Below are 26814 nucleotides of genomic sequence, written 5' to 3'. Positions count from 1 at the left end.
CGAATCTGCTGGAAGGAGGCTCCCAGATCTGTCGGAGGGCCTCTTCCAAGGAAGGGAGGATGCTTTTCTTTTCCCAGAGTTGGATGCCCCTAGCTGACTTCTGCTCTAGGAGCCCTTGTTCTAAGAAACCCTTGAGCTGTTTGTTGGGCTTTGAAGACCCACCTTGGTGAAAAGCCACTACCCTTCCTTCCTTCCTTGCTTGCTTTCTTTCATTCATTCACTTACTTAACAGGGCGACCTCAAGAGCAAGACCTTCCTTGGCTCAGAGGTTCTGTTTGCCACCCAGGGACAAAAAGGCGGATGAAGTGATTTCCTTTTTTGGTAGATGGTGATGCACTTTCTGCATTTCCAGCAGCCCGGAGGATCTCGCCAGGGAGATGGATGCCTCTGAACTCCCTGAACAAGCCCCCCCCCCCGCCCCCCACTCCCACCCACCGTGTCTAGCGGTGGAGAAGCCCGGGGAGAAGGGCGGGAGGAGGACCGGCCGGCGGAAGGACCCGGGAGCCGCCCCAGCTCGGAGAGGCCCGGGTTCGGGCGAGTCTGCGGGAAAACCCTTCCCCCGGGGCGGGCGGTGGCGGCGGCGGGGAGGGAGCAGAGGGCGGTGCGCACCGCCCCCGGGGCGGGCCCCATGCGTGGCAGCCGGACCGCCGGCCCCGTCGCGAAGTTTCCAGGTTGCGAGCGCCGCCGGACCGGCCGGACGTCCCCAGACCCCTGCCATGCGGCCGCTGCTGCTCCTGGCCCCGCTGGGCTGGCTGCTCCTGGCCGAAGCGAAGGGCGAGGCCAAGCCGGAGGGTGAGGGCGCGGGCCGGGGCCCGGGGGGCGGGGGGTGGGGGGGCTGGTCTGGGGGCAGCTGGTCTGCACGGGAGGCCTGGGCTTCCGAGGGGATCCGGGTTCCGGTCACTTGGCCACTGACTCGCTGGCGACTTGGACGAATCACTTCCCCTGTTGGGGCTGCGGTTCCCGCGTGGGTGCAGCCGGGAGGGGAGGGGCACGGAGAGGGTCAAATCGTAATAGCTCCCATAATAGTAATAACAGCAGCTCCTGTTTATGGAGCACTTACTATGGGCCAGGCAGCAGTGAAGCATGATCTCAACCCTCCGAAGTGTGCTCTGCTTTTATCCCCCTTTGCCCGCTGGGCAAACTAAGGCTCCAGAATCGATTCACTTGCCCAGGATTGCACAGCGGGTGGGCCTTGGAACCAGGAGTGACACACAGGTGTGTCTGGTTCCGTGGGAGCCACTGGGCATCCCCAGCCATGGGGGTGGGGAGTGGCATGGGGGGCCCCCACGGCAGAGCCATGTACACTTTTGTCGCGGGCCTCTGTGGTCTGCGCTGCCCCTGCTGGCTGGTGGGTCCTACTCGCTCCAGGTAGCACAGCAGGAAGCTGGCTCAGACAGGTGCGCTGACTGCCTAGCATTGTCCAGTCCTGGAACAACGGGTTGTTTGGTTCAGGATCTGCTGGACTCTGCATCTCATCATGTTCCTTCTCCAACCTCAAGGCAGATTGGATTTCAGAGTGTGCCCCACCATTCTGAGTGGGTGCTCCTGTCCTCCCCACCCCTCCCTCGGCCACCTCCAGGGTTGCCTGCTGAGCCTCTGAGAGGAGCTGGAGGGGGCAGGTTGGTAGTGTAGCAGACCCTCACCGGGGCAGAGGGTGGGAACTGCCATTTCTGAGTACTTCCTTTGTGCCAGGTTGTGCCCAAGGCCACACATCTCCCAGTGGTAAAGCCCGTGGTGACTAATTTCTGTGAGGCTTGGTGTTCTAGCCTGCAAACTGGGGGCCATGGTACCGGAGTCCTAGTGCTCTTGCCAGGATTCCATGGGATGAGGCCCACTGGAGAGGGTTCAGCTCAATGCCTGGCCTATATAGGCTTTTTCTTTCTTGGACCCAGCACAGCCTGCTTTCCTGGAGTATCCCCGCAGGGTAGTGAAACAGGTCAAAAAAAATCCAGTGAGGCAGGTGCTGAGCACAGGGCTGGGCTGGTGGTGTGTTCAAAAGGCCTGTGGCCTGGGTCTACTCACTGGTCGGGAGCCACGAGCCCTGTAATAGCCTTTGTTTCCTGGGCCTCTCGTTGCCCTGCTTCTGCTGATGTGGCTTCCGTACACCCCCAGACCATTCCAGGAGAGGAAACTCCCGCTGCCCACAGCAAAGCCCCCAGAGATGAGTCAGAGGGACCAAATCAGTGACAGGGCTTCAGGTGCCCTGACCCCAGCAGCAGGTGATGGGAGGGGACAGAGTAGACAGAAGGTAGCCCCCACTAAGGGTGCAGGATCCAGTGTGTCGACGATCCAGGTAGAGCACCTGGCAGATAGTAAGTAGATAGTAGATTGATGGACAAGAAGTATCAGGTGGCCAGACATGGAGCTAATATCAAGCCACTCTCAAGTTGAGGCCCTTCGCTTCCCTTACTCCATTCAGGCCCTTTTGATAAGTAGGGAATCATTAGCCCCATTTTGCAGATAGCAAGACTGAGGCCCCAAAAGGTTAAATACCTGTTCTCCAGTTGCTGTAGGTGGTTGGAGGTGGAGTCGTTGACTGGAACTCAGACCCACTTCTCGTGACCCCTGTCTGGGGGGCGGGGGGGGGGGCGCTGTTGCCTGGAGATCCTGTCTGGAGGAGCCTGCTCAACTTCCGCAGACCCAGCTGATGGGGGGACCCTCAGCCTGCTGGCTAGGACACTGTGGGAGGGTGGTTTGTCCTGCAGGCCCACTGACTAGTGTCAGGAGGGGGAGACACTCCAGCAGCCGCCAGAGAGGCCTCCTGGCAGCTTGCCCGCCCCTGTACCCGAGCGCACATGGATTTGGCACATGGAGAGAAAGATGGAGTTTTCGCTTTAGGGAGCTCCCAATTTTAGGGGAGGACACAGAGCTCCTCTCCCCAGTAGATGCCCAATATTATGGGGGAGATATAACCCTTCTTTCCCAGAATGCCCTGTGCTTGAGAAAGGGGACATTGCCTTATGCTGGGGGGGGTCCCCACACCAATGTGGGGGACAGAAAAAGGCTGTCAACAAAGCAATATCCAAACAAGCAAATTTTCCTAGAGTTGGGAGCAGGAGAGTCCAGATGCCCCCTGGTCCTTTCTCCCTTTTGTAGAGGCTTCTAGCTGATCACTGTCCTCTGCCTGGGCTCCCGCCTGTCCCTGCGGGCCTTGGTTTGGCCATGGAGAGGGAAGGACCAGCTGGAGCCTGGTGGCTGCCGTTCTGAGACTCCAGGAGGTCAACAGGGCGCGGGCGGGGGTTGTGGGTCGTGCTGTTCCACACAGGGAATGGAAAGGTCCCAGGAGTCAGGCAGGCCCAGCTGGATGTGTGTGTGTGTGTGTGTGTGTGTGTGTGTGTTGGCGGGGGGGGGGGGGGGGGGGGGGAGTGTCTGCGGACCCCTCAGGGGACTGAAACCCAGGAGAGTCACACTTGCTCCTGGGCGCTGGGAATCCACATCTGCCATTCTGCCACACCCTGTTTATGGCTTCCGTTCAAGCCTGGGGCTCGGTGAGCCCGGAGGATGGGGGAGGAGCTTCATTCATTCCCACTCCCCAGAGAGCAGACTGGGGGGCTTCCTGATGGTGTCCACGGCCTCGTGTGGGCTGGCCCTGCTTGGGGGGGGGGCGGGCATCAGCTGCAGCACAGCGCCCCAGGCCTGAGTTCTCAGCCTCGTCTTCAGACCCCAGAGAGGTGTCTTCCTACCCCCCCAGGCCCCCGGGCTCAGCCTCTCCCCATCATTCTTGCTCTTGGGAAGGAAGACAGCTTTTCTGTATCCGGGACCCCTAGGGCAGCAGCTGGCCTTCTCTCCGGGGAGGTTCCCTAAGACAAGAACCCGTGTGGCCCCTACAGCCAGGACCTGCGCTAAGCACTTCACAGACTAGCACGTTCAGTCCTCACGAAAGTCTCTGGAGGAAGGTACTAGGGTTACTAGGACCCCATTTTACAGATGAGGAGACAGGCCCAGAGAGGCTAAGTTACTCACCCAGCAGTCTGTCTGCCATTCCGCCCTGCTCCCTCCCTCTCACCTCTGCTGATCCTAGAGCACAGCTTGTCTTTCTGGGGAAGCAGGCCAGGAGCCCTTAGGTGTCAGGCCTCACGCGGACCCTGGCTTTAGCCCCAGGCGGGTCTGCCGGACCAGCCAGAAAGCAGGGGGGCTGGGCCGGGCCCTGGTGCTCGGAACCGGATCCTCCACGGTGTCGCCGTGTGGCATGCCCTGCACACGCTCTGGCTGCCTGCCGTGGGACTGGAGCTGAGTGTCCGGCCACGTTGGGGATGCCTGATCGAGGGCGGCTGGACATGCTGGATTCGGTCCGCAGTATTCCAGAATGTTGGGCGGGGAAACGATGAGGTTGAGAACACGGGCATTTGGAATTCCAGCTCACTCGCTTCTCACTTCAAGCTTCTGTGACCTTCGGCAGGGTATTTAGCCTCTCTGTGCCTCAGCTTCCTCACCTGCACAAGGGGGGATAGAAATATCACCCGCCACATGGGATGTTGATCGTTAAGTGTGATAGCAAACGGGACACACTTCATGTAGTAGGTGGCATCTGGTAAGGGCTCAGCCAATGACAGTGCGCACCTGACATCCTGAGTCACACTGAGTCCCAGCCACGGGGAGGGGGAGGGAGGCCAAGGAGATGAAGATGTGAGCCTGGCCCAGCAAAGGGAGAAGGGGCAGGTTTGTACTGGTGCATCACCTGTTGGGCACGCCGATGGCGCACCAGATAAGGGGAGGGGATGACAGGGCTTCATGGAGGACCAAGGCCTCTTTAGGAGGAGGAGTGAGTTGTGCAGGCAGGACAAGGGAATGGGGCAAAGGCTGGGTTCAGTGAGACAGCTTTCGTGGGGGTGGGCAGTGTTGAGAGGTGATGCCAGGGTCCCTTGGGGGAGGGGCCTGCCTGCAGTTCTCTTGCTGTGAACCACCCCCAGGCCCCTCATTGGAGCCCAGAGTCAGGACCAGGGGATGGGCTGGATCAGAGGTTCCGAATGTGGCTGGCCTCAGAAATTACCCGGGAGATGTAGGAAAAACCCAGACTTCTGGGCCCATCTCGAACCTCTGGTCCCGGGGCCCAGGAGTCTGGAGTTCACAGTGTCCCTTGTGATGCTGATAGCAGGCAGGTTTGGGACCTCTGGACTGGCTGATCTTTTCGAGTCCTCGGCCAGGGAAGCAGGCACTAGATTTGTGAAGGCCCTGGTGGAGCGCCTGGCAGCACCAAGGAAGATAGAGAAGAGGCAGGCTGAGTTGCTGGGGAGGGTCCAGCGTGGCCTGGGGCCCTCTCCTCCACCTCAGCGAGGGTTTCTTCAGATGGAGACACAGAGAGCTGGTCACTGTCCCAGGCCTGGGCATTGCATGCACAGGTTAAGAGAAGGGATTCTGGGTCCAGGCTTCTGTGTCCACCTCCTGGTGCTACCACTTCCTGGCTCCCTTGGGCAAGTTACCATTTCCGAGCCTTGGTTTCTAACTGTAGAGTGGGGCGTTAGGACCAGTAAAGGGCTTAGAACCAAGTACGGTTTGTCGAAGGTGTTCGGTAAAGGTTAGCCATCTTGTACCGTGATTTGGTAGAGGGAACTCGGAAAAGGAGCCTCAAGATGCCCACTCCATCCCCTTTGCCCTCCCCCTGCATCCTGACTTCAGGAGCCCTGATCCAGCACCTTACACAGACACACATGCTGGCTTTTTCCATCCATGAAACGTGACACTTCCTGTCCCCAGCAGCCCCTGCCAAGGACAGGAGGGCCTCAGAGCTGGCGACTCGCCTCTCCTCACTTGGGGGGGGAGACTTAACCATCCTGGCAAGAATTGGGGGAGCCTTTCCTCAAGTGTGAGCAGCACCCCACTTTCCTGGTCCCCAGGGTCAGGTGGTAAGGCCTCCCCTCTCCACACCTGCCTAGTGAATCCACCCCAGGTCTTTGGGCCCACTTCCAATGGATTCCTGCCAAAACCTGCTGGGCTGCCCCCTGCTCTGGGGCCTGCAGCCTGCCTAGCTCTGCCCAGCAGGACCCCTTTGTTCTTTCAGCCCGGGCCCCTCTTGCTTTCACAGAGTGGGGGTGTAAGGGAAGGCCTTACTTGCCTGTGTTGGGTGGGTCTGTTCACCCAGAAAAGCATTATGTCCTGGACCCCAGTGAAAACAGTCATGAGCGCTGCAAATGGGTGTGTGTGTGGGGGGGGGGGGTCCTGCCTCTAAGGGCAGGAGAGAGGTCAGGAGAAATCTGAGAAGGCTTCATAGAGGTGGTGGCAGGAAAGGGGTGTCACTGTCACTGGCCCTGGGACCTGGAGGAAGATTAGGGAAAGGGTAGAGAGAGGGGGAGCTGGGGCAGAAGGGGAAGAGCCCAGTAAGGTGAGACGCCTGGCTGGGGGAGGGCCCTCTCAGTGGAGGGAATGAGTATGTCACTGGGCCAATCAGGGAGGGCCTTGAATGCCAGGGCAAGGCGTTAGCCTCTCACTGATCCGTTCTTGAAGTAGGTACAGTGGTCTCAGTTACCCATGGGCAACCACGGTCCGGAAGCAGATGATCCTCCTTCTGAGGACATGTCAGTACTAGCCTACGTCACAATGCTACATCTTCATCTTATTTCCTCTTGTCCTGTAGTGTGTGTGTGGGTTTTTTGTTGTTGTTGTTTGTTTTTTTGAGAGAGAGTGCTCGCACAAGCTGGGGGGAGAAGGGGAGGGGGCAGAGGGAGAGGGAGAAGCAGACTCCCCACTGAGCAGGGAGCCAAATGCCGGGCTTGATCCCAGGACCCTGAGATTATGACCTGAGCGAAGGCAGACACTTAATGGACTGAGCCACCCAGGCGCCCCTTGTCATATAGGGTTTTTATATCTCACACCATCACAAGAAGGGGGAGTTCAGTGCAGTAAGGTATTTTGAGAGGCCCCATTGATACAATGTTTATTACAATATATTGTTATTATTGTCCTATTTTATATGGCTAATCTCTTATTGTGCCTGATTTATAATTAAACTGCATCATAGGTGTGTACCTATAGGAAAAAAAAAAATATATATAGGGTCTGGTACTCTGTGGTTTCAGGCATCCACTGGGGGTCTTGGAATGCATCTCCCATGGATAAAGGGGGGACTACGGGGCTCAAACTCATAACCCTAAGACCAAGAGTCGTGTGCTCTACTGACGACCGAGCCAGCCAGACGCCCCTACTGTACTATTATTGTCCCTATTTTACAAAGGGGAAACTGGAGCCCAGAAAAGTCATGGACTTGTCCAAGGTCACAGAACTGGTAAGAAGCAAAGCTAGGATTCTGACCAGGCAGTCCAGCTACAGAGCCTTTACTTCTCAGATAACACAGCTTCAAATTGTGATCTGGAAGGGACTGTCCCAGGGCTCCCAGAGATGCTGTCTGGGGAGTTGTTTCCATCAGGTTCTATCGCAGAGGTGAAGCCGCACTACAGAGTCTGAGAGAGGTCTCTTGTTAAAAAGGTAGTACAGCTGCTCTGGTCAAAGCTAAGGATTTATTTCTTTTCTTTCTTCTGTCTCTTTTTTCTTTTTTCAAGATTTTATTTATTTATTTGAGAGGGAGAGCACGAGCAGTGGGAGTGGCAGGCAGAGGGAGAGGGAGAAGCAGGGAACCTGACATGGGGCTCGATCCCAGGACCCTGGGATCATGACGTGAGCCAGAGGCAGACCCTAACTGACTGAGCCCCCCAGGTGCCCCAAAAGCTAAGGATTTCAAGTCGGTTTCCACTCAGGATCCATTCATAGGTTCTCCCATGGTGGCCGAGTGAGGCTCAGCAAGAAAGACCGTTGGGATAGATGAGCAGTGTGTGCCCTGGGCGGAGGTACGGAGAGCGCTGGCCATCCCTGGGCCCCTGTCCAGCATTGGCCAGAGAGGTCCTCCTGGTGTTCGGCATTCAGGGCGAATCCTTGCCTCCACCCCTGTGCAAGGCCAGAGCCCCCTAAATCCAGAGAGACCCAGCCCCACAGTGCAACGTGCAGACAGCTCTGCTCTGGACACCTCCTGTCATGCCAGTCCGTTCCCAGGTGGATGGGACCCTGGAGGAGAATCGGGAGACCTGGGTTCTGACCTTTGGCACGTCCTTCCTGCCTGGCCCTTGGGCCCTTGTCTATAATGGGTGGACACGAGGACACATCTTGCTGGGATTTGACACATCTGGGAACAATGACCTGCTCCTGCCTGTCGCCCCTCCTCCTCCAGTGCAGTTCACCACGCCCTTCTCTGTCCACAGACAACCTGTTAGTCCTCACGGTGGCCACGAGGGAGACTGAGGGTTTCCGGCGCTTCAAGCGTTCGGGCCAGTTCTTCAACTACAAGATCCAGGTAAGGGGCTCCCCGGGGGGGAGGGGAGCAGGACAGCCAAGGGGTGGCGGGAGAGTCCAGGAGCTGGGTTTTTGCCCTTCCCAAACTGATGAGGGCCACAGGGAAAGCTTCTGGAAGCCCAAAAGATGAGGATGAGTTAGGAAAAGCAAGAGGGGGAGAACGTAATCAAAGTCTGGGAGGTGCTGGAGATGGGAGAGTGGGGGAAGTGAGACAGGAGGATTATGTGGCCGTGCTCATGCTAGGGTGAGTGTGTGTGGCTGGTTTAGAAAGCAGGGCCTGGGAACCAGCATTTGCACCAGTCCCCCCAGGTGATTTTGGGATGGCCATAGTCTAGAGATCGCACGTGTGTAAACACCGCTCTAAAGAGACCCAGGCCAATGCCCAGTCTGCCTGGTGTCCTCTGTGTGCGGTGTGTGGGGCTTAGCCCTGCAGGGAGACATTCCTCCATTTACCCGAGTGTGCCGAGTGCCTCCTCCTGTCAGGCACAGTGGTAGGCGCTGGGAATAAAATGGTGGACAAGGAAGACCATGGCACTGCCTACACAGCTTACAGTCTAGTGGCATTAAGCCAGAAAGAAAATGGATTAGTTCACATGAATGCGCGTTGAAGCAGAGGGTTGCTTCAGGCATAGTTGGATCTAGGGGTTCAAGCTCCACGATAAGGGCTTCGTCTTTCCATCTCTAGGTCCCGTTGGTCTTCATTTGCAGACATGCTCTCTCTGCATGGCGGCAAGATGACCACCAGCCACAGACCCACATGCCCCAGCTTCTCAACCTCAGCAGAACTAGACAGCCTTTCCTTAGTTTGAACAGAAGAGTCCCAGGGAAGACTCTGATAGGCCATGCTTAGGTCACGTGCTCAAACCCATGGTTCCCGGAAGGATGGAACACACTGATTGGTCGGGTGTGGTCACATGACCTGACCCCCCTCCCCCAGGCCAATCAGCTTCGCATACATTGTAGAACGGTTTCCCCATAGGTGCTGGACAGACAGAGGCAGAGATGGGCACTGTCCAGGTGGGGGTGGAATTTTGGCTGGCGAGATAGTTCTTTGCCAAAAGCCCATGTTAAGGGGCCTTTCTCTGCAGGCACTGGGCCTGGGAGAGGACTGGAGTGGGGAGAAGGGGTCGTCGGCTGGTGGAGGGCTGAAGGTCCGGCTGCTGAAGAAAGCTCTGGAGAAGCACGCGGACAAGGAGAACCTGGTCATTCTCTTCACAGACAGGTAGGTAGCTGGGGGCCTCCTGGGCAGGGCCCCTCAGCAGAGAGATGGAATATTCTAGAATGAGGCCCTTGCAGAATAAGGGGGAGGAGGGGGGATCACTCCAGCTAAGGTTGTCTATAGTTTTTTGGGGGGGGGTCTGTGAGCCCAGAAAAGACCATTCCCATTGGTGGTGAGGAGGTGGGCAAGGGGGCCTGCCCAGGTCGGGTGAGCCATGCTTCGAGCATGAGGAGGGCACTGGGGTGGGGACCATCTGTCTGCCCAGGGTGGGGTGGAAACATTGCAGGCCAGGCCGGAGACAACAGGGCAGATCCGTTTCCCAGGGGTGGCACGGGAGGAGGTGCCCTCGTGAGCCCCTGCTCACCTCTGCCCTGCTCCCGATTCCCCCGGGTCCGGCCACAGCTACGACGTGGTATTTGCATCGGGGCCTCGAGAGCTCCTGAAGAAGTTCCGACAGGCCAGGAGTCAGGTGGTCTTCTCGGCCGAGGAGCTCATCTACCCGGACCGCAGGCTGGAGACCAAGTACCCGGCCGTGTCCGACGGCAAGAGGTTCCTGGGCTCTGGAGGTGAGGAGTCTGGGTGCAGAGAGCATGGCGGGGCTGGGCGGGCTCCAGAGGGGTCCATCCGCTGCCATCAGGATGTCCCCCCTGCATTTGGCTTCATCTCGTGAACAGCCACCCATCTGCACAGGGGAAAACCGGAGTCACCCCTGAATGTCCTCCCTCGGCCCCCCCACCCCTCAGTCCGTGGGCCGGTCACGCCGTGCCCCACTTTGAAAGACCTCTCGACTCCACCCTCGAGTCCACCCCGACTGCCACTGCCTCACTGGGCTCCTGGCCGTTTGTAGTAGTCTCCTGCCTGCTCTGCCAACCTCTACCCTCACCCCTGCCAGGCCATTCTCCATCCAGCAGCCAGGCACAAATCCACACACATCACTCAATGGCTTCTTATTGCATGGAGACTAAAATCTGTATTTTATTCCGGATTCCCCTGTCCAGCCACAGAAGAGGGTCCGCCCCCCAGCAGCCACGTTTCCCCATTGGCCGAGGGAGTTAGCACCATCTAGATGGCCTGGTCCTGGCCCAGGGCTGGCAGTGTTCTCCCTTTCCCTGGCTGGCCCCTTCTCCCCTTTCTCTTCTCTCCTTACCCATCTGCACTGTGGCCAAGGTGCCGTGTGGGCTTTTTCCTCTGAGCCCCCATGCACTGAGTGACCGTGGCCCAGCCTCTGCCCTTCTCTGGGCCAAGTTTCCCAGATAACTATAGAAAGGGGGCTCCTGGCCTCTGGCCCACCAGCTGTGCTCTCCAGGGACTCCTGGTCTGATCCATTCGTTCACCACCTTTGTGGCGCTCACCACCTGAGCTGGGGCAGGTTAGTGGGCACCGTGATCTTTCTCTTTGAGCTCAGTGGGAACTTGTCACCAAGTGGCATTAGCTAGCAAGGCACTTTCAGCTTACGGACACTACCTCCGCTCAATCCAGGAGGACTTCTAAGAGAAGGTGAAGGAGGGGGAGGTGAATGAAAGTGGATGCTGGGACGAGGCTCCTGACTCGGAGGCCGGAAGCTAAGTGTCTGTCTTTGTGTGTCCCCCACCAACCTGCAGGCTTCATCGGTTATGCCCCCAACCTCAACAAACTTGTGGCCAAGTGGGAAGGCCAGGACAGTGACAGCGACCAGCTCTTTTATACCCAGATCTTCTTGGACCCAGAGAAGAGGGTAAGGGCCAGCGAGGGGCGGGGCTGGGGCACCTTAATGCCGGATCTTGATGTCGCAGTGGGAGCAGCGCCCCTGAGGCCTGACCCCCCGGGTCGGGCATTGATACCCCCATGTATCCATTCACCGATTCACCGAGGTATTCAGCAGCTACTCATTGGGCGCCTGTGTGTGAGATGCTGTCAGGTGCAGGGTTGGGATGTGGCAGTGAATGAGACAGTTGGGGTCTCCACCCTCATGGACCCTCGGGTCGGGGAGACAGGAGTTTATGACCTCACGTCTGTAGTGATGGTGTTGAAAGGAGCCGACAGGCTGAGTTGCCCCTGCCCCGCCCTGCCTGGGAGGCTCCTGGGGGGCTGACGAGGTCTTGGCCGGACTTAAGCCCCGACCTCCGAGCCTATCTTCAGGAGAGGTCATCGAGGGGACTGAAGATGGCAGGTCTGGACCCGTGTCGCCCCAAACCAGCCAGTGTCCTCTGGGCAGGCAGGAAACTCAGGGAGTCCTTGGAGGGTCAGGATTCCTGGATTCTGCCCTGCTTATCTCCCCAACCTCTATCCATGCTGTGCTGTGTGACCTAGGGTGAGTCCCTTCTCCTTTCTGGGCCTCGGTTTTTGTCATCCACGAAATAATGAAACAAAGCGGTTGGACTTGTGCAGTCGAAATGTGAACTTGATCTCTAAACTCAGTCCTTCCTCCTCCTTCCCCTTTGCCTCCAGTGACATCACTTGCAGAAGCTCGTGGTCCCAAACATAAAAGTGGAGCTGCTCTCTATGGGATGAGGGCCAAGCCTAGGGTTCCACTTGTCTTCCTTGGCCTGGCTTAGGGCTCCATGAGACACAGTTGAATCTTGAAGAGGCAACATTGCGCATGAACAGGGAACCTCAGGGCCAGGCTCCTGGGGTTCAAATGCCAGCTTAGGCAGTTACTAGCTGTGTGACCTTAGCCGAGTTAACCAACCTCACTGTGCCTTATTTTTTAAATCTGTAAAATGTAGTGCTGGTGGTACTTTCACATAAGGATGTTGTGTGGATTAAATTAATTAATGTATTTGTAGTACTTCGTGATTGACAGTAAAGCAAAAAATAAGCATTTGTTGTCATCATGGTGGTTGTGCTTGAACCAGCTGTTTCCCTTAGATGCCTTCCAATTCTGAAAGTCCCTGGACCAGCAGATCCTAGGGCTACCAGCTGCCCCGGTGTGACAGGGCAGAGTGGGTGTGGGGCGAGGAGATGGCAGAAGTGGGAGGACAGGCTCCCCACCCTGGGCATGATGGGGCCCCATCCCCTGCCAGGGCCTGTCCCTGCTACATCCTGGTGTCCCCTTTCCTGCAGGAGCAGATCAACATCACCCTGGACCACCGCTGCCGTATCTTCCAGAACCTGGATGGAGCTCTGGGTAAGCAGCCCCCATGGGCTCTCTGGCCACTGTGCTGGGAGGTGGCCTGGCCCCATCTGAGGTCCCCAGCGGCCGCCTGGATGTCCTGGGGCAGAGCTGTGTTTCTCTGGGGGGAGAAAGGAGGGCCAAGAGGTCAGTCTAAGAGCCTGCGGGACACCAGGGTAGGAGGCAGCCCCTCAGCCTGGGAGCAGCTGGGCGATGCACACCACGGGTACCTGTCCCCTGCCCTGTAGCCCTGGTTCTTACAGGTGAGCCTGCTCCCCTCCTTCCCTGCCCTCCCACCTCCCAGGTGAAGGCTTCCTGGGCTCGCATGGGGACTGAGCTGACAGGAGGGCAATGGATGGCTTGGGAAGCAGAGAGGCTGCCTGGTCCTTAAAACTAGAAACACCCTGGGGCTGGCCCCAAATCCATGGCTGGTGATGACATTCCTTTGTCTTCCTGGGTGACCTCGGACAAGTTTTCCTTTCTCTCTCTTTCTCTCTCTCTCTCTCTCTCTCTCTCACACACACACACACACACACCCTCTTAGACCTCATTTTCCCGTCTTTGGAAAGGAGTAGTTAGACCCAATAGCTGATTGGTGATTTTATGGGGTAAATGGAATCTTTTTTTTTGAGAATCTAATGAACACTATGATTCCTTTCTTGGGAAGGTGCAGAAGCATCCACACCCTTTTGTCTGTGGCTTCTGGGAGTGCATGGACCTACATTAAGAAGCCTGGTCCAGAACACTTTTGGGGAAGCCAGGAACTTGCGTGGAGGGCCCCCTCGCATGACCACCCACACAGAGGGCCTCCCTCCCCAGTGTCTTCCAGGCCTCTGATGAAAAGCCCCTCTGCATTTATAACTGTTGGACAGGCAGTTTCCTCCTGCTGTCTAATGGGGTCAGAGCAAGAGGGTTAGGGTCCTGCGGGAGGAACTCTCTCCACCAGGACAGGATCTGTCCCCCACCCTGCCCAGGACTTCCCCTTGGGCTGGCGTATTCTCAGTACTGCTCTGCATGCCTGTCAGAGCGGCTATCCCCAGGCTCTGTCCCAGGGCTTTTCTGAGCTGGAGCTGGAGCTGGAGCTGGGGCTGGGGCTGGGATGTTTCAGGTCTTTGCTTTGTCCCCTTCCCTGCTTCTGGCTTCAAGAAGTTATCACAGTAAATACTAGGGGTTGCTGTGGATTCCGTGTGCTGGGCATGGTGCTAAGTGCTTGCCCAACACGGACTCCTCCCACTCTTACCCCCATTTCATAGACGAGGAAACTCGAGGCTCAAAGAGGTGGTGTTAGTAGCCTGGAACATGCCCTGGGTGGGAGCTAGGATTTGAGCTTGGCCTCTGGGCCTGACGCTGGATGTGTCTTTGCTTTCTGACCCCCAGATGAGGTCGTGCTCAAGTTTGAGATGGGCCACGTGAGAGCGAGGAACCTTGCCTACGACACTCTCCCGGTCCTGATTCATGGCAATGGGCCTACCAAGGTAGGGAGAGGCCCCAGCCCACGGGGAAAGAGCGAGAGAGGGGCCAGACGCCTGAGTCTGCTCTCACCATGACCCCACAGCTTCTCCTTGGGGTCAGGGCCCCCTGGGCCCCGTTTCCACCTTGCTGCCTCTGTCCTCGCGTCTGAGTTCAGTGTGGCGCCTTGTCTCCTTGCTGTGGTGGTCAGTGATGTTCATCCCTGCTCAGCCACAGGACACAGAGGAGGTCACTGTCCCCATCAGGGCCTCAGCTGGGCCACCTGAGTCATCCGTACCCCGTCATCCCAGGGCAGACTTGTTTCTTTGTGCAACAAACATTTACTGAGTGTTTGCACTGGGATATAAGGCAGAGTCAGTCTTGAGACGGACAGACTGGTTCCTGTGCTCCCAGGGCTCAGAAGGAGCTGGGGTGCAGGCCAGACCTCATGGGCCCTGGGGAACCAGCCCTGGCTCACAGCACACTGCTTCAAGTGTGGTCCTCGACCCCCTCCGCGCCCCGCCCCCCGCACCCCACCCCGTACCGTGTCGGAGTCACGTGGCCAGGAGAGAACAGGGCGAGTGTGAAAGCAGATTTCCTCACCCCGCTCCAGAGCTGCTCAGTGGGACTCTCTGGGGTGGGGGGCTGGGCAGCAAGCTGCATTTTACAAGCTCCTGGCAGATCCAGAGGTGAAGGTACGGCAGAATGCCAAGCCCTCCCTCTGCCCTCAGAGCAGCTTTGGTGATCTCCAGGGGGACAGAACATTCTCTCCAAAACCTGCCCCAAATAAAGTCACATTCCTGCCCCGTTAGAGGGCTGGGGTGTGGGTACCCCAGGGGCCGATGGAGATGTGACTCAGTGGTTACAGATGGGTGGGCCTGGCCCGGACCCCACATCTCAGACCCCACGTCTCAGACTGCACGTTTCCCTACAGCTGCAGCTGAACTACCTGGGCAACTACATCCCGCGCTTCTGGACCTTCGAGACGGGCTGCGCTGTGTGTGACGAGGGCCTGCGTAGCCTCAGGGGCATTGGGGTATGGCTGCCGGGTGTGAGGGGCTCGGTCTCCTTGGATGGGGAGGAAGAGACTATTGTCTTTGGTGGGAGGTAAAGGGATCACCTTCCTGTCTGGGGTTCCATCTTCCTCTTCACCCAGGCACCTCTTCCTGGAAGCCTTCTCAGATTACACATTGCTCCAGCTCACACCCCACCCCCAGCCATGCCAAAGTTCTGGTTCCTTCAGCCTGAGTCCTCTCCTACAGCCCCCTCTCTTCTCACGGACCTTACTCCTCATTTATAGCTCACTTCAAACCCATGCCAGCCAGGCTCTCTGACAGCAGGCCATCAGCTGGTCCTGGCTCCAAGTCTAGGCTCACTCTGCCCAGCTGGGACCTCCTCCTCCTGCTTCCTTCTGCTTCCGCGCCAGTCCCTGCTTCTGCCTGCCTGCACAGACTGCTTGGAGCTGCCTGGCCCAGGCCCCTTTCCTGCTAAGTCCGCACACCTCTGCCTCCGGCTCTGGGTCCCTCAGGCCACCCTAGGGGCTCAGCAGTGGCCCAGTGGCTGGACATTGCCAGCCCCTCACGCTGCCCCCCTCCCGATGCAGGATGAAGCTCTGCCCACAGTCCTGGTTGGCGTGTTCATCGAACAGCCCACGCCGTTCCTATCGCTGTTCTTCCAGCGGCTTCTTCGTCTCCGCTACCCCCGGAAACAGATGCGGCTTTTCATTCACAACCACGTGAGTAGCAGGCCCTTGGTGGGGTCGCCGTGTGGCTGGGGTAAAGGCGGACCGGCTGGGTATAGGTGTGACCTTGGGTACATTCCTCAACTTTTCTGTGCTTCAGTTTTCTCCTCTCTTAAATCGGGTGAGAAGAGTGCCGACCACGGGGATTTGCTACAAGGGTTCAACAAGTGGGCACGTGGGATGCAGGGGCGCCTGCCATGGGGGAGGCACATGATAGGCGCTCCTAGCTGTCCCTGCCTCATTCAGGCCCTCCTGATTTGATTCGGTGACAAATGGGTTTTCATGCCCTGCATACCTTCTGGGGAATCGGGGAGAGCCCTGAGGCCTGCTGCTTTGTGGGGAGCAGGCCCGGGCTCAGGATTCCCAGCTCCCTCCCTCTCCTCTCCTTCTTAGCTGGATAAAGTCTCAGCTCTGCTTTTGCTTATCCCAGTTTCCATAATTGGGATGCCAGGTAGACTCTCCAGTCCTACCTGTTGTCCAGGCTTTCTCTGTTGTCTTCCTTCACGTCCTCTTAACTGCCCCATCTAGTGTCACCCCTTTCTGAGACGTCTCAGCCCCGACAGTCTGCACCCCACGCCCAGGGCCCCACGCCCGGTTCTGCCTGGGCCACAGACATTCGTTCAGCTGTGCCACATGGAAACAGGAGAAGGGTGTGGGCCCGGCCCTTGGGAGGCTCCTGGCTTCCCTGGAGACATGAAATAGCACAACCATGAATTCCGAGTCTGTGACTGGGTGTGGAAGAAGAGAGCTGTCACAGGCCTTCTTTGGGGTCCTTCTGTGTGCTCCGTCTGTCTTGTCGGCTCCTGACAGTGACCCCACGAGGGAGGCACAATCGCCTTCCCATTTTACAAGGGAGGACACCAGAGCTGAGACAGGGGAGGTGGCTGGTCCAAGGTCACGCAGCTGACTGTAGCAGAGCGGGGCTTCGCTCTAAATCCTGGGTTTGGTTCTAGAGTTCCCACTCTTGCCACTTCTCCAGGCAAGGGGCCCGGGTATGGACTGTTGTTTTTCCAGGTGTGGCCCAAGGATCACCTGGAGCGTTTTGCAACGAAGCAGATCCCTGGGCCACACTCCAGACCAGAATAAATGACTCTGGATATGGGACCTGTGGGGTCGGGGGTGCTGTCCTAGTGACAGAGGCTCTTAAGAGGCCGGTGGGCCTGGCCTGGTCCAGGGAGGATGCTCAAGGATGGCTGGGGAAGGGCACTCCAGGCAGGAGGCCTGGCATGGGCAAAGGTCTGGAGGTAGGAGAGCCAATGGCCACCAGTGTGCGGGGAACGAAGGGGAGTGGCCTGCAGTCGCAGAGGGTGCTCCAGTCCTGGGGGGTGGAGCCTGTGTCCCCATCCTCACCCTCCCGTCCCCCACCCCTAGGAGCAACACCATAAGGCTCAGGTGGAGCAGTTCCTGGCAGAGCACGGCGGCGAGTACCAGTCCGTGAAACTGGTGGGCCCCGAGGTTCGGGTGGCCAATGCTGACGCCAGGAACATGGGCGCGTGAGTTGGGGGCCAGTGCACCATGGTGTCTCTCTGACGGTGGTGGGCGTGGCAGGGGCGGGGGCTGGTCCCAGTGTGTCAGGAGCATCGAGCCAGATGCTGTGTGTGTTCTCCAGCAAGTTCCTGCCCCTGTCTGGGCCTCAGTGTCCCCATCTGTCAAATGGGGAAATGCTCTCTACCCTGCCCACCTGGGGGCTCCTGGGTGGGGCTGAGCAGTGTCATTTGGGTGCAGGAAGGAAATCAGAGAAAGAGGAAGAACTGGAGGGCCAGAAGTAGATAAATGCTGACAGAGACCATCTCTGATTTTTCCCTTATTATTCAAACAAACAAACAAGTCATCTGTGTTGACCGTGGAAGAATTAGTCCAGATCCAAGGCTGGTGAACTTTTCTGTAAAGGACTAGGTAGTAAATCCGTGTGCATCGGCCCTGTGGTGTAGCATGATGGACGTGACTGTGCTCCAACAGAATTTTATTTATGGACCCTGAAATTTAAATTTCATATGGTTTTTATGTCACTTTAAGAAAAATTTTTCCCCCAACCATTTAAAACTGCAGACAGTCTTTAGCTCATGAGCTGTGCGATACCAGGCAGGGGGCTGGATTTGGACCGTGGACTCCACAGTTTGCTGAGCCCTGGGCCAGATAAACAAAAAGAGCATACATTTGTAAGGCTTTCAGGCCAGGTCACCAAACTGCGCTTCGGAAGGGCAGAGCCAGTTTACCCCCTAGCCCCGGGCAGTGTAGGAACCTGTCAGGGGGCCGTGCTCTCCCCAGTACAGGGGTTTTCAGGGCACCTGACACCAGTTGCTGAGTGAGCTCTGGGTGTTCACCTTGAGAGCCTAGTATAGTAGTCCACGGTCTGGGTCCCAACCTGCACCGGGGCTGGCCTGGCCCCTCTGAACACCCTTGGCTGGTTCCCTGTGGTCATGGATGGGGACAGGCCCGGAGACAGCTGCAGGGCGCTCCGGGACCCTGGGTGAGGAGAGGATGGCGCCAGAGCCCCAGCCCCGCTGACCCCAGGTCCCCCACCTGCAGGGACCTGTGCCGGCAGGACCATAGCTGTACCTACTACTTCAGCGTGGACGCCGACGTGGCCCTGACTGAGCCGAAAACCCTGCGCCTACTGATCGAGCAGAACAAGTGAGGCTTGTGGGTGGGCGGCAGCAGTCGGCCGGCAGGCCTTCCGAGCCCCGGCTCCCACTCTGGGCCCACCCTGCCATGCCTTCCTTGCCCGCCTTCACCTCGGCCTCCCCTCCTACCCTGCGCCTGCCCCAGCCTGGCAACCTCGTCTTGGTCCAGGATGTTCCCTCCTCCCTGCTACCAGCTGCGCTGGCCCTCCCACCCTCTGCCCCTGGCTGCCCCGTTGGGAGGGGGTGGGGACTCTAGCTGGGCCAGCCCCCCGCTCCAGGCCCTGCCCCAGGGGGTGCTTGCGGGTTGAAAGGCCCTCATCCTCTCCTTCCCCACACCCAGTTAGATCTGCCCCAGACTCCCCGTGGGCCGAGGGACTCCCACTGAGGTGCTCCCTTCCTCAGGAACGTCATCGCCCCCTTGATGACCCGCCACGGGAGGCTGTGGTCGAACTTCTGGGGCGCGCTGAGTGCAGATGGCTACTACGCCCGCTCCGAGGACTATGTGGACATTGTGCAGGGCCGGCGTGTGTGAGTACCTGCGGGATGGGAACCCCCGCCTCTGTCTTCCCCCCAGTAGTCCTGTCCTTGAAGCCCTTGAATTCCTGCTGGACCCAAAGCGAGGAAGACTGCAGTCAAACACATGGAAGGACTTCCTGACAATTATCCTGCGCCCGTGTGCCCAAATCAGCACTGTTGTGCCCTCCCAGCCTGTGACTTCCCCTCCCCTGGGGCCTCGGCCCCCAGCCTGTGACCGGCCTGCGGCCCCCTCCATCCTCTTCTCTCACCCTTAGGGGCGTCTGGAACGTGCCCTACATCTCGAACATCTATCTGATCAAGGGCAGTGCCCTGCGGGCCGAGCTGCAGCGGACAGACCTCTTCCACCACAGCAAGCTGGACCCCGACATGGCCTTCTGTGCCAATATCCGGCAGCAGGTCGGCCTGGGCTGGGCAGTCAGAGGAGGCCCTATTGATGGAGAAGGTGGTCTCTATCTGCCACCTTACGCCCCGGAGCTTCTGAGATGCCAGGGCCTGGTGGGGGGCACTTGGGGCACCAGGCATGAGGGCCGGTCCTTGGGGTCCATGGGGATCATGTTAGTGGACCCAGTTTCTTTTTTTTTTTTTTTTTAAAGATTTTATTTATTTATTGGACAGAGAGAGACACAGTGAGAACAGGAACACAAGCGGGGGGAGTGGTAGAGGGAGAAGCAGGCTTCCCGCGGAGCAGGGAGCCCGATGCGGGACCCGATCCCAGGACCCTGGGACCATGACCTGAGCCGAAGGCAGATGCTTAACAACTGAGCCACCCAGGTGCCCCAATGGACCCAGTTTCTGCACCCCTCTATTTGATGTACATTTCCAATAGAGCCAAAACCCCCAAACTTTCCACCTAAATATACTCCGACTAACGTGCCCGAGAGACACCCTTACCATGCCCCTGCACCCCACCCAATATGTTTTTGTGGTTATTTTTTTAAAAGTGACAGCATGATGACGTTTTCCCCATGCCCAAAACTTCAGGACCGGACACCATCCTTTGCTTTTACACATTTGTTCTTTCATTGCCATTTGGTCCTCCAGGAAGCCCTCCTTGATTGTATCCCATGTCAGGCCTGGGCTGGGTGCTGGGGAGATGAGATGGGGTGACCCGCTCTTGGTTCCCTGATCTCCAACTTAATGGGCAGAGGAGGCTGCAGCCGTGCCTCTCCTGGGCCGTGCATGGGACTGTGGGGGTGGGGGTGGGGGTCTCTTCCATCCGGCCTGTTCTCCCTAGGATGTGTTCATGTTCCTGACCAACCGGCACACCTTTGGCCGCCTGCTCTCCCTGGACAGCTACCAGACCAGCCACCTCCACAATGACCTCTGGGAGGTGTTCAGCAACCCCGAGGTGAGGCCCTGGCTGGATGGGCAGGGGAGGGAGAAGAAGGGACTCCAGTGAACCTGTGGGTTCAGCCTGAGAAGGGGTGAGGCCCCGTAGGCCACCGGCATTCCTCCACCCCAGGGACCCAGTTGGGCAGGAGAGGGCTCTTGAGAGGCAGCGCCATCTAGTGGAGGAGGAGGGACCAGGAGTCAGGCCTCCGTTGGTGGACCATCAGTTGGGCCTCTCAGTCTTTGGGGCCTCAGTTCTCTTAGCTCTAAAATGGGTACACTATCCCAGCCTCACTCACTTCTGAGGGTGTCGTGAAGGTCAGAGGAGGAGAAAGTGCTGAAATGTTCCTAGACGTTGTGAGCTTGTGGCTTACGTGGGTCCACACACACACCTGTACACACGTGTACACGCATGCATGTACACACGCAGACAGCAGCCCCTGCAGGCGCACATTCACCCACATTGCACGGGGGAGGAACTGGGGGAGGAACCCCCTCTTGGAGCGTCCTGTGGAGTTGGGCAAGGGGTGAGCCCAGCTGGCCCAGGCCAGGCCTGAGGACCCCACCTGTGTCCCCCCCCCACTACCCCCCAGGACTGGAAGGAGAAGTACATCCATGAGAACTACACCAAGGCCTTGGCAGGGAAGCTGGTAGAGATGGTAAGGACTGGGCACCTCTGGGAACAAAGGTGCTGGATTTACACACCCTGCACCTGCTGTCGGGGATGAAGGACGGAGGGAGGAAACTAGCTGCCCCAGGGGAGGCGGGGAGGCACCTTTCTGGGCCCCGGCAGTGCTAGGGCGAGGGAGTAGGTGGTAGGATGGCCCCTCCTCCTTTTGTCACTTCCCAGCTGGAGTCTGCAGGGGCCTTGGGACCTTGGGTTTCTCCTCGGCCCAGGCCCAGGCGAGAAAGAGGAAGAACATCCCCGAATGTGGTCTCAGCTGGGGACCAGGGGCCAGTAGCGAGAAACTGTGCACATTCCTGTCCTGGCCTGGCACCGGGAGCCCTTGGCTGAGAAGGGCCAGCACTGAGCTCTGCTTCCTTCCCCCTTTAGCGACTCGCAGACCAGGGCCTGGGGAAGGGCCTGGGCTGCATGAGGGGCCTTGCCCGTGGCGGCTGCCGCAGAGGGCTGTGGGGGCGGGGGGAGGTGCTGCGGGGCCCCTCTGGACCCCTGTGACTGAGTCCCCGCCCTCCCCAGCCTTGCCCAGACGTCTACTGGTTCCCCATCTTCACGGAGGCGGCCTGTGACGAACTGGTGGAGGAGATGGAGCACTACGGCCAGTGGTCTCTGGGAGATAACAAGGTGGGCACAGTGCCTGGACTGGGGATGCGGGGAGGCCGCCCCTCCGCCCATGCCTGCCCTCCGGGCTCTTTCCTTGGCAAGCCAGCCAGCCTCTCTGGGACTCTTCAGATGGGTGCTCTGGCACTTAGGAGTGGGGGAGATTGAGAAATGGGATGGAGTGTGGGTCCCCAAGCTGCCGGGACCATGAGATGACTGGGAGCCTCCTTAATCTTGAACTGCTAGATTTCCAGTTCCTGGTTTGTTATTAGAATGATTTAGCTTCCTTTACGAGATTGGGTGTGTCATGGGGGAGGAACGAGCAAGTGTGGGATGAGGCAGAATTAGGAACATCAGTGCCATGTTCACCAGATAGCAGAAGCAGGGGGCATGTTGGGCTGAGAGGCTATGCGTTCCCCGGAGGAGGAATCCTATACCTGCATTCATCTTGGAAAGTTCAGGGAACATTTGTTTTTTTTTTTTAAGAGAGGGGAAGGGGGTGCAGAGGGAGAGAGAGAATCTTAAGTAGGCTCCACTCCATGCTCAGCGTGGAGCCTGACGCACGGTTCGATCCCACAACCCTGAGATCATGACCTGAGCCGAAATCAAGTCGGACACTCAACCGACTGAGCCACCCAGGCGCCCCAAGTTCGGGGAGCACTTTTAAAGGCACATGAGCCCACGGGCCTGTGTGCCTCAGAGCCTGACTAACGTTTGACCTGGCAGCTGGACCTAATCCACGGGCTTTGGTGGCTGAGATAATCTCCAGAAGCCAGTAACTGGGATAGTCCAGGCTTTCTGAGGTCTGGCTCGCCCTCGTCCTCCAGGGCCCAGGTCAGCGCTGGGACTCTAGGCCCGACCTAACCCATGGCCCTCTGCACTGGTTTTTTTTTTTTTTTTTTTTTTAAAGATTTTATTTATTTATTCATGAGAGACAGAGAGAGAGAGAGGCAGAGGGAGAAGCAGGCTCCCAAGGAGCAGAGAGCCCGATGCGGGACTCGATCCCAGGACCCTGGGATCATGACCTGAGCCGAAGGCAGACGCTTAACCATCTGAGCCACCCAGGCGCCCTGCACTGGTTTTCTCTGCGGTGTCACAAATTCCCACAAAGCTTCACGACTTCAAACCACACCCACGTATCCTCTGCGTGTTTCTGTGGGTCGGGAGTCCTCGTGTGGTTTAGCCGTATCCTCTGCTCAGGGTCTCACGAGGCTGCAGTCGAGATGTCAGCCAGGACTGGGGTCTCCTCTGAGGCTCGGGGTCCTACTCTGAGCTTCTGGGGCAGAACTCACATCCCTGCTTCCTCCAGCTGGCAGGAGAGTCTCTCTCTTCAAGATCCTCGTTTAAGTGCCCACCTGGGACAGCCTCCCTTGTGATGAACCCAAAGTCAACGAACTTAGTCACCTTACTTCTCTCTGCAGAGGCCCCTCACTTGGCCCCCTACCCTGACCTTTTCCCATCACGTTCACTGGCCAGGGGGTGGGGGTCAGACAGCCCACACCCCAGGCGGCCGTCTTCGAACTCCGCTTACCACGCTCCCCTCGGTCATGGTCATTTCCAGGACAGCCGCATCCAGGGTGGCTACGAAAACGTGCCGACCATCGACATCCACATGAACCAGATCAGCTTTGAGCGGGAGTGGCATAAGTTCCTGATGGAGTACATCGCCCCCATGACGGAGAAGCTCTACCCCGGCTACTATACCAGGGTGGGCGCCCCTGGGAGGCCACTGGGGTGGGGGCAGGGCTGGAGTGGCTCGGGAGGGGAGAGGGGGAAAGGGAAGAGGGCAGCCCCAGCTTGCAGGTGGGGCCTGGACGTTTGGTCTCCAGGTGGGTGTGCAGTCTCCTCCCATGGTTGGGGGAGTGGGGGGGCTCTGGAAAGAGTCCAAGATAGGGGCAGCCCACCTTGCCTCTGGCCTCTGACCGCACCCCTTTGACTCCTTCCTCCATGTCCTTAAATCCCTCCTCGGTAATGCCTTTGCAGGCCCCCCAAACGAGCCAGCGCTCCCATCCCTCTCTCAGCTCTCCACTGAGAACCTGTTGACGGCCCCCTTTGGCTTTTGCCCTCCTTCCCTCCCTCACTGCCTCGTGCGCAAGCTTTTCTCCAGACCCCTGCTTCCACTGCCTGGGCCCTGCCCTCAAGCAATTGGCAGCCTGCCTAGTTGCCATGAAGGGTTGTAAGGATTTGGTTCACTCCTTCTGCCCTGCTTCCCTCCCCTCCTCTTCTCCCTCTCTCCTCTCCCTTTCCTTCCCTTCCTTCTGTCCTTTCCTCCCTCCGCACATTTTTACCGAGAACCTCCCCTAGGCCGGGCTCTGGGGAGCACTGCGTGGAACCCTGCGCTCCGAGAGCCAACATTCCCCGAGACCGGATGAGGGGCCCCTTCGGTGCACCCCGGCCTCCCCCGCTCTTCAGCGGCCCTGGTTCTCTTTCTCGCTCCCTTGACACAGGCCCAGTTCGACCTGGCCTTTGTTGTCCGCTACAAGCCGGACGAGCAGCCCTCGCTCATGCCGCACCATGATGCCTCCACCTTCACCATCAACATCGCCCTGAACCGGGTTGGCGTGGATTACGAGGTGAGCAGCTTACAGGGTGGTTGAGGAGGCGGCGGGGCCCAAGGGGCCCGGTGCCGGAGACCCAGAGAGAAAGGGAAGGCCTCCGTGCTTGCGGAGCAGGGGCACAGGAGGTCAGAGGTCAGACTGCGTGGACCTGGGGCCTGCCTGCCGACTCTCGCCAGCTCTGTGGCCTCGGACATGTTTCTTAGGCTCTCGGTTTCCTCGTATCTTAGATGGGAAAATGTAGGGCGCCCTTCGTAGAAATGCTATGAGAATTCCATGAGCTCATCCAGGTGAGTGCTTACGTGGACGCCCAGTAAGCACTCAAGGCCTGAGAGCTGTTTGTGATGATGAGTTCAGGGCTTCCGTCATTCTTGGAAGTAAGGGCTGCTTTCGGGATGGCGGGACGGGGTCTGTCCAGGTGTGGGGCTCAGGCTTGTGGCTGGACGGGAGAGCTGGGGAAACCAAGAGGATGGGGGGTGGAGAGGGGACAGTTCTGGGAGCCTCAAGGCCCCACGGAAGGCCTCTGGGTGTGATCACCTGGGGGGGCCATTCATTCATTCCTTTACTCATGCTACTATTTCTTTTTTTTTTTTTTTTGAAGATTTTATTGATTTATTTTGACAGAGAGAGATACAGTGAGAGAGGGAACACAAGCAGGGGGAGTGGGAGAGGGAGAAGCAGGCTTCCTGAGGAGCAGGGAGCCTGATGCGGGGCTCGATCCCAGGACCCTGGGATCACAACCTAAGCCGAAGGCAGACGCTTAACGACTGAGCCACCCAGGCGCCCCTTAAGCTATTTCTAAGTGTTTCGGGGACTCAGTCCTGGCCTGGCCAGGCCACAGTGAAAGACACCCATACAAACACCTCTCATTTTTTTGGAGAGTTTACCATGTACCAGGGGTTCTCCTAGGGGACAATCCCCCCCCCCCCCAGCCCCTGGGGACATCGGCAATATCTGAAGATATTTTTGGTTGTCACAACTGTGGTGGTGCTGCTGAGAGCTAGCGAGTAGAGGCTGGGCGCCCAGGATAGCCCCCCACCAAAGGAGAATTCCCTGGCCCCTGGCAATGATGGCTGAAAAACAGTACACATGTACTTAGTACCATCGAACTGCACACTTCAAAGTGTTTACGATGGTAAAGTTTATGTCATGTGTCTTTTTGGCCCAATTAAAAAAAAGAATTTTCTGGCCACAAATGTCCACAGTGCTGAGGTTGAGAAAGCCATCCGTAAGCTCTTACTCATCTCACTGAATTCTCATGACTCTGTGAGGTTAATGCCCATTTCCCAGAAGGGAAAACTGAGGCCTGGGTTGGTGACAAAGTTGGTAAAGCACGTAGCCGGCATTTGCCCAGGGCTGCCTGACTCCCAGGCCGGGCGTCCCAGGTGGGCTGTGCCGAGGGCCGCGGGGCACCCTCCCCCGCCCCTGGGGGGGCTTAGAAGAATCCCGGCGGTGGTGGGGGAAGGGACCTGCTTCCCCTTGGAGAACTGATACTTCCCGTCTTCCAGGGCGGGGGCTGTCGGTTCCTGCGCTATAACTGTTCCATCCGAGCCCCACGGAAGGGCTGGACCCTCATGCACCCTGGGCGACTGACGCACTACCATGAGGGGCTCCCCACCACCAGGGGCACCCGCTACATCGCCGTGTCCTTCGTCGATCCCTAATCGGCCAGGCCAGGCCACCTCGGACCTCTTCCTCTTTGCCAACAACCACTGCCCAGCAGCACTCTGGGGCCTCGGGGTCCCAGCCTCCAGGCTCTTGGAGCCCCCATCGGAGAGACTCGGCCACGAGCCAGAGGCAGAGCCCACCTCCTTGGCTGGGGCTTTCATGGTGCTCTGGACCCTGCCCAGGGAGACACTGTTCCTGTTCATTGCTTTGTAGCAACTTGTCCTTTTCCCACCCGGCTTCCTGAAAAAACCCAGGCCTCTTCCTCTGCTTCTTCCGTGGGGGTGGGGGTGGGGGGGTCCTTGAGCAGAACAGGTGCTTAGCCAGCTGCCCAGAGAGGCTCTAGGGGCGACAGGGCACCCCCGGAGCTCCTCCCAGGCAGAACTGCAGCCCCAGGACTTCTGCTTTGGGCCTCGGGGCAAACACAGAGACCTGGATCAGATTCAGCGCTCTCCCTGCCCCTGGGGACTGCTGAAGCCCCTTCCTCCGTGGCTCCTGTCGTGGGAGCAGAACCTTGTGCCCTGGAGAGAATGACTCGGAAAATCTCCTGGGAGACGGGAAAGGTATCGATGCCACAGCTTTGTCCTCGGCGTGTGGGGAAGGACTGAGACGCCCACACACTGCAGTGCGTCACCCTGTCCTGGATGCCTCTGGAGAGAGGGACAGATGGTCAGAAACAGGAGAGTTTCTATTAAAGGTCATTCAAACTACGGAGTGGGAGATGCTTGGGTGGGCGAGTGTGTACAGGGAGAGTGTCTGCAGGGAGACGTTTAAGAGCCCAGGGCTGCCCAGAAGGGCTGTGTCAGCAGACGTGGTGACGTGTGTTTCCTAAACGCAGTCGTGTGTGATCCCTGTGTCGTCTGTGGATTCCGGAAAGCCTTACCCATGAGCCAGGCACAGGCCGCTGGGGCACACTTCATCCTCTCTCAAGATCTGCATCGAGTGTTCCCTCCTCCCTGAAGCCTTTGCTGAGCAGCCTTCCCGCAAACAGGAATATTGGAGAACATAGAGCTCCTGGTGGCCCCCAGCATGCCCTCGGCACACTGTC

At 58.2% G+C, this 26814-nt stretch overlaps 1 protein-coding gene across 1 annotated transcript; it reads left to right on the top strand.

The window, feature by feature from the left end:
- The first annotated feature begins 634 nt into the window (after positions 1 to 634).
- Positions 635 to 26476, top strand: PLOD1 (procollagen-lysine,2-oxoglutarate 5-dioxygenase 1). The gene is made up of 19 exons (XM_036069555.2): positions 635 to 792; positions 8187 to 8278; positions 9366 to 9499; positions 9899 to 10062; positions 11098 to 11210; positions 12539 to 12602; positions 13965 to 14062; positions 14971 to 15072; positions 15640 to 15771; positions 17149 to 17270; positions 18307 to 18411; positions 18804 to 18929; positions 19193 to 19334; positions 20173 to 20286; positions 20861 to 20926; positions 21466 to 21570; positions 23108 to 23254; positions 23994 to 24119; positions 25610 to 26476. The coding sequence occupies exons 1-19, from the start codon at positions 717 to 719 to the stop codon at positions 25763 to 25765; spliced, it is 2184 nt and encodes a 727-aa protein (XP_035925448.2). The 5' UTR covers positions 635 to 716; the 3' UTR covers positions 25766 to 26476.
- The last annotated feature ends 338 nt before the right edge of the window (positions 26477 to 26814 follow it).

Source organism: Halichoerus grypus, chromosome 5, assembly GCF_964656455.1.
Source record: "Halichoerus grypus chromosome 5, mHalGry1.hap1.1, whole genome shotgun sequence".
NCBI lineage: Eukaryota > Metazoa > Chordata > Mammalia > Carnivora > Phocidae > Halichoerus > Halichoerus grypus.
The sequence above is the reverse complement of the archived record's forward strand: the minus strand, read 5'-3'. Positions and strand labels throughout refer to the sequence as shown.

Bases quoted from the DNA above. Each gene is read 5' to 3' on its own strand.
- PLOD1 (XM_036069555.2), top strand. From the start codon at position 717: ATGCGGCCGCTGCTGCTCCTGGCCCCGCTGGGCTGGCTGCTCCTGGCC. The intron at 793-8,186 runs GTGAGGGCGCGG...CTCTGTCCACAG, and splicing joins GGGCGAGGCCAAGCCGGAGG to ACAACCTGTTAGTCCTCACG. The intron at 9,500-9,898 runs GTAGGTAGCTGG...GTCCGGCCACAG, and splicing joins GTCATTCTCTTCACAGACAG to CTACGACGTGGTATTTGCAT.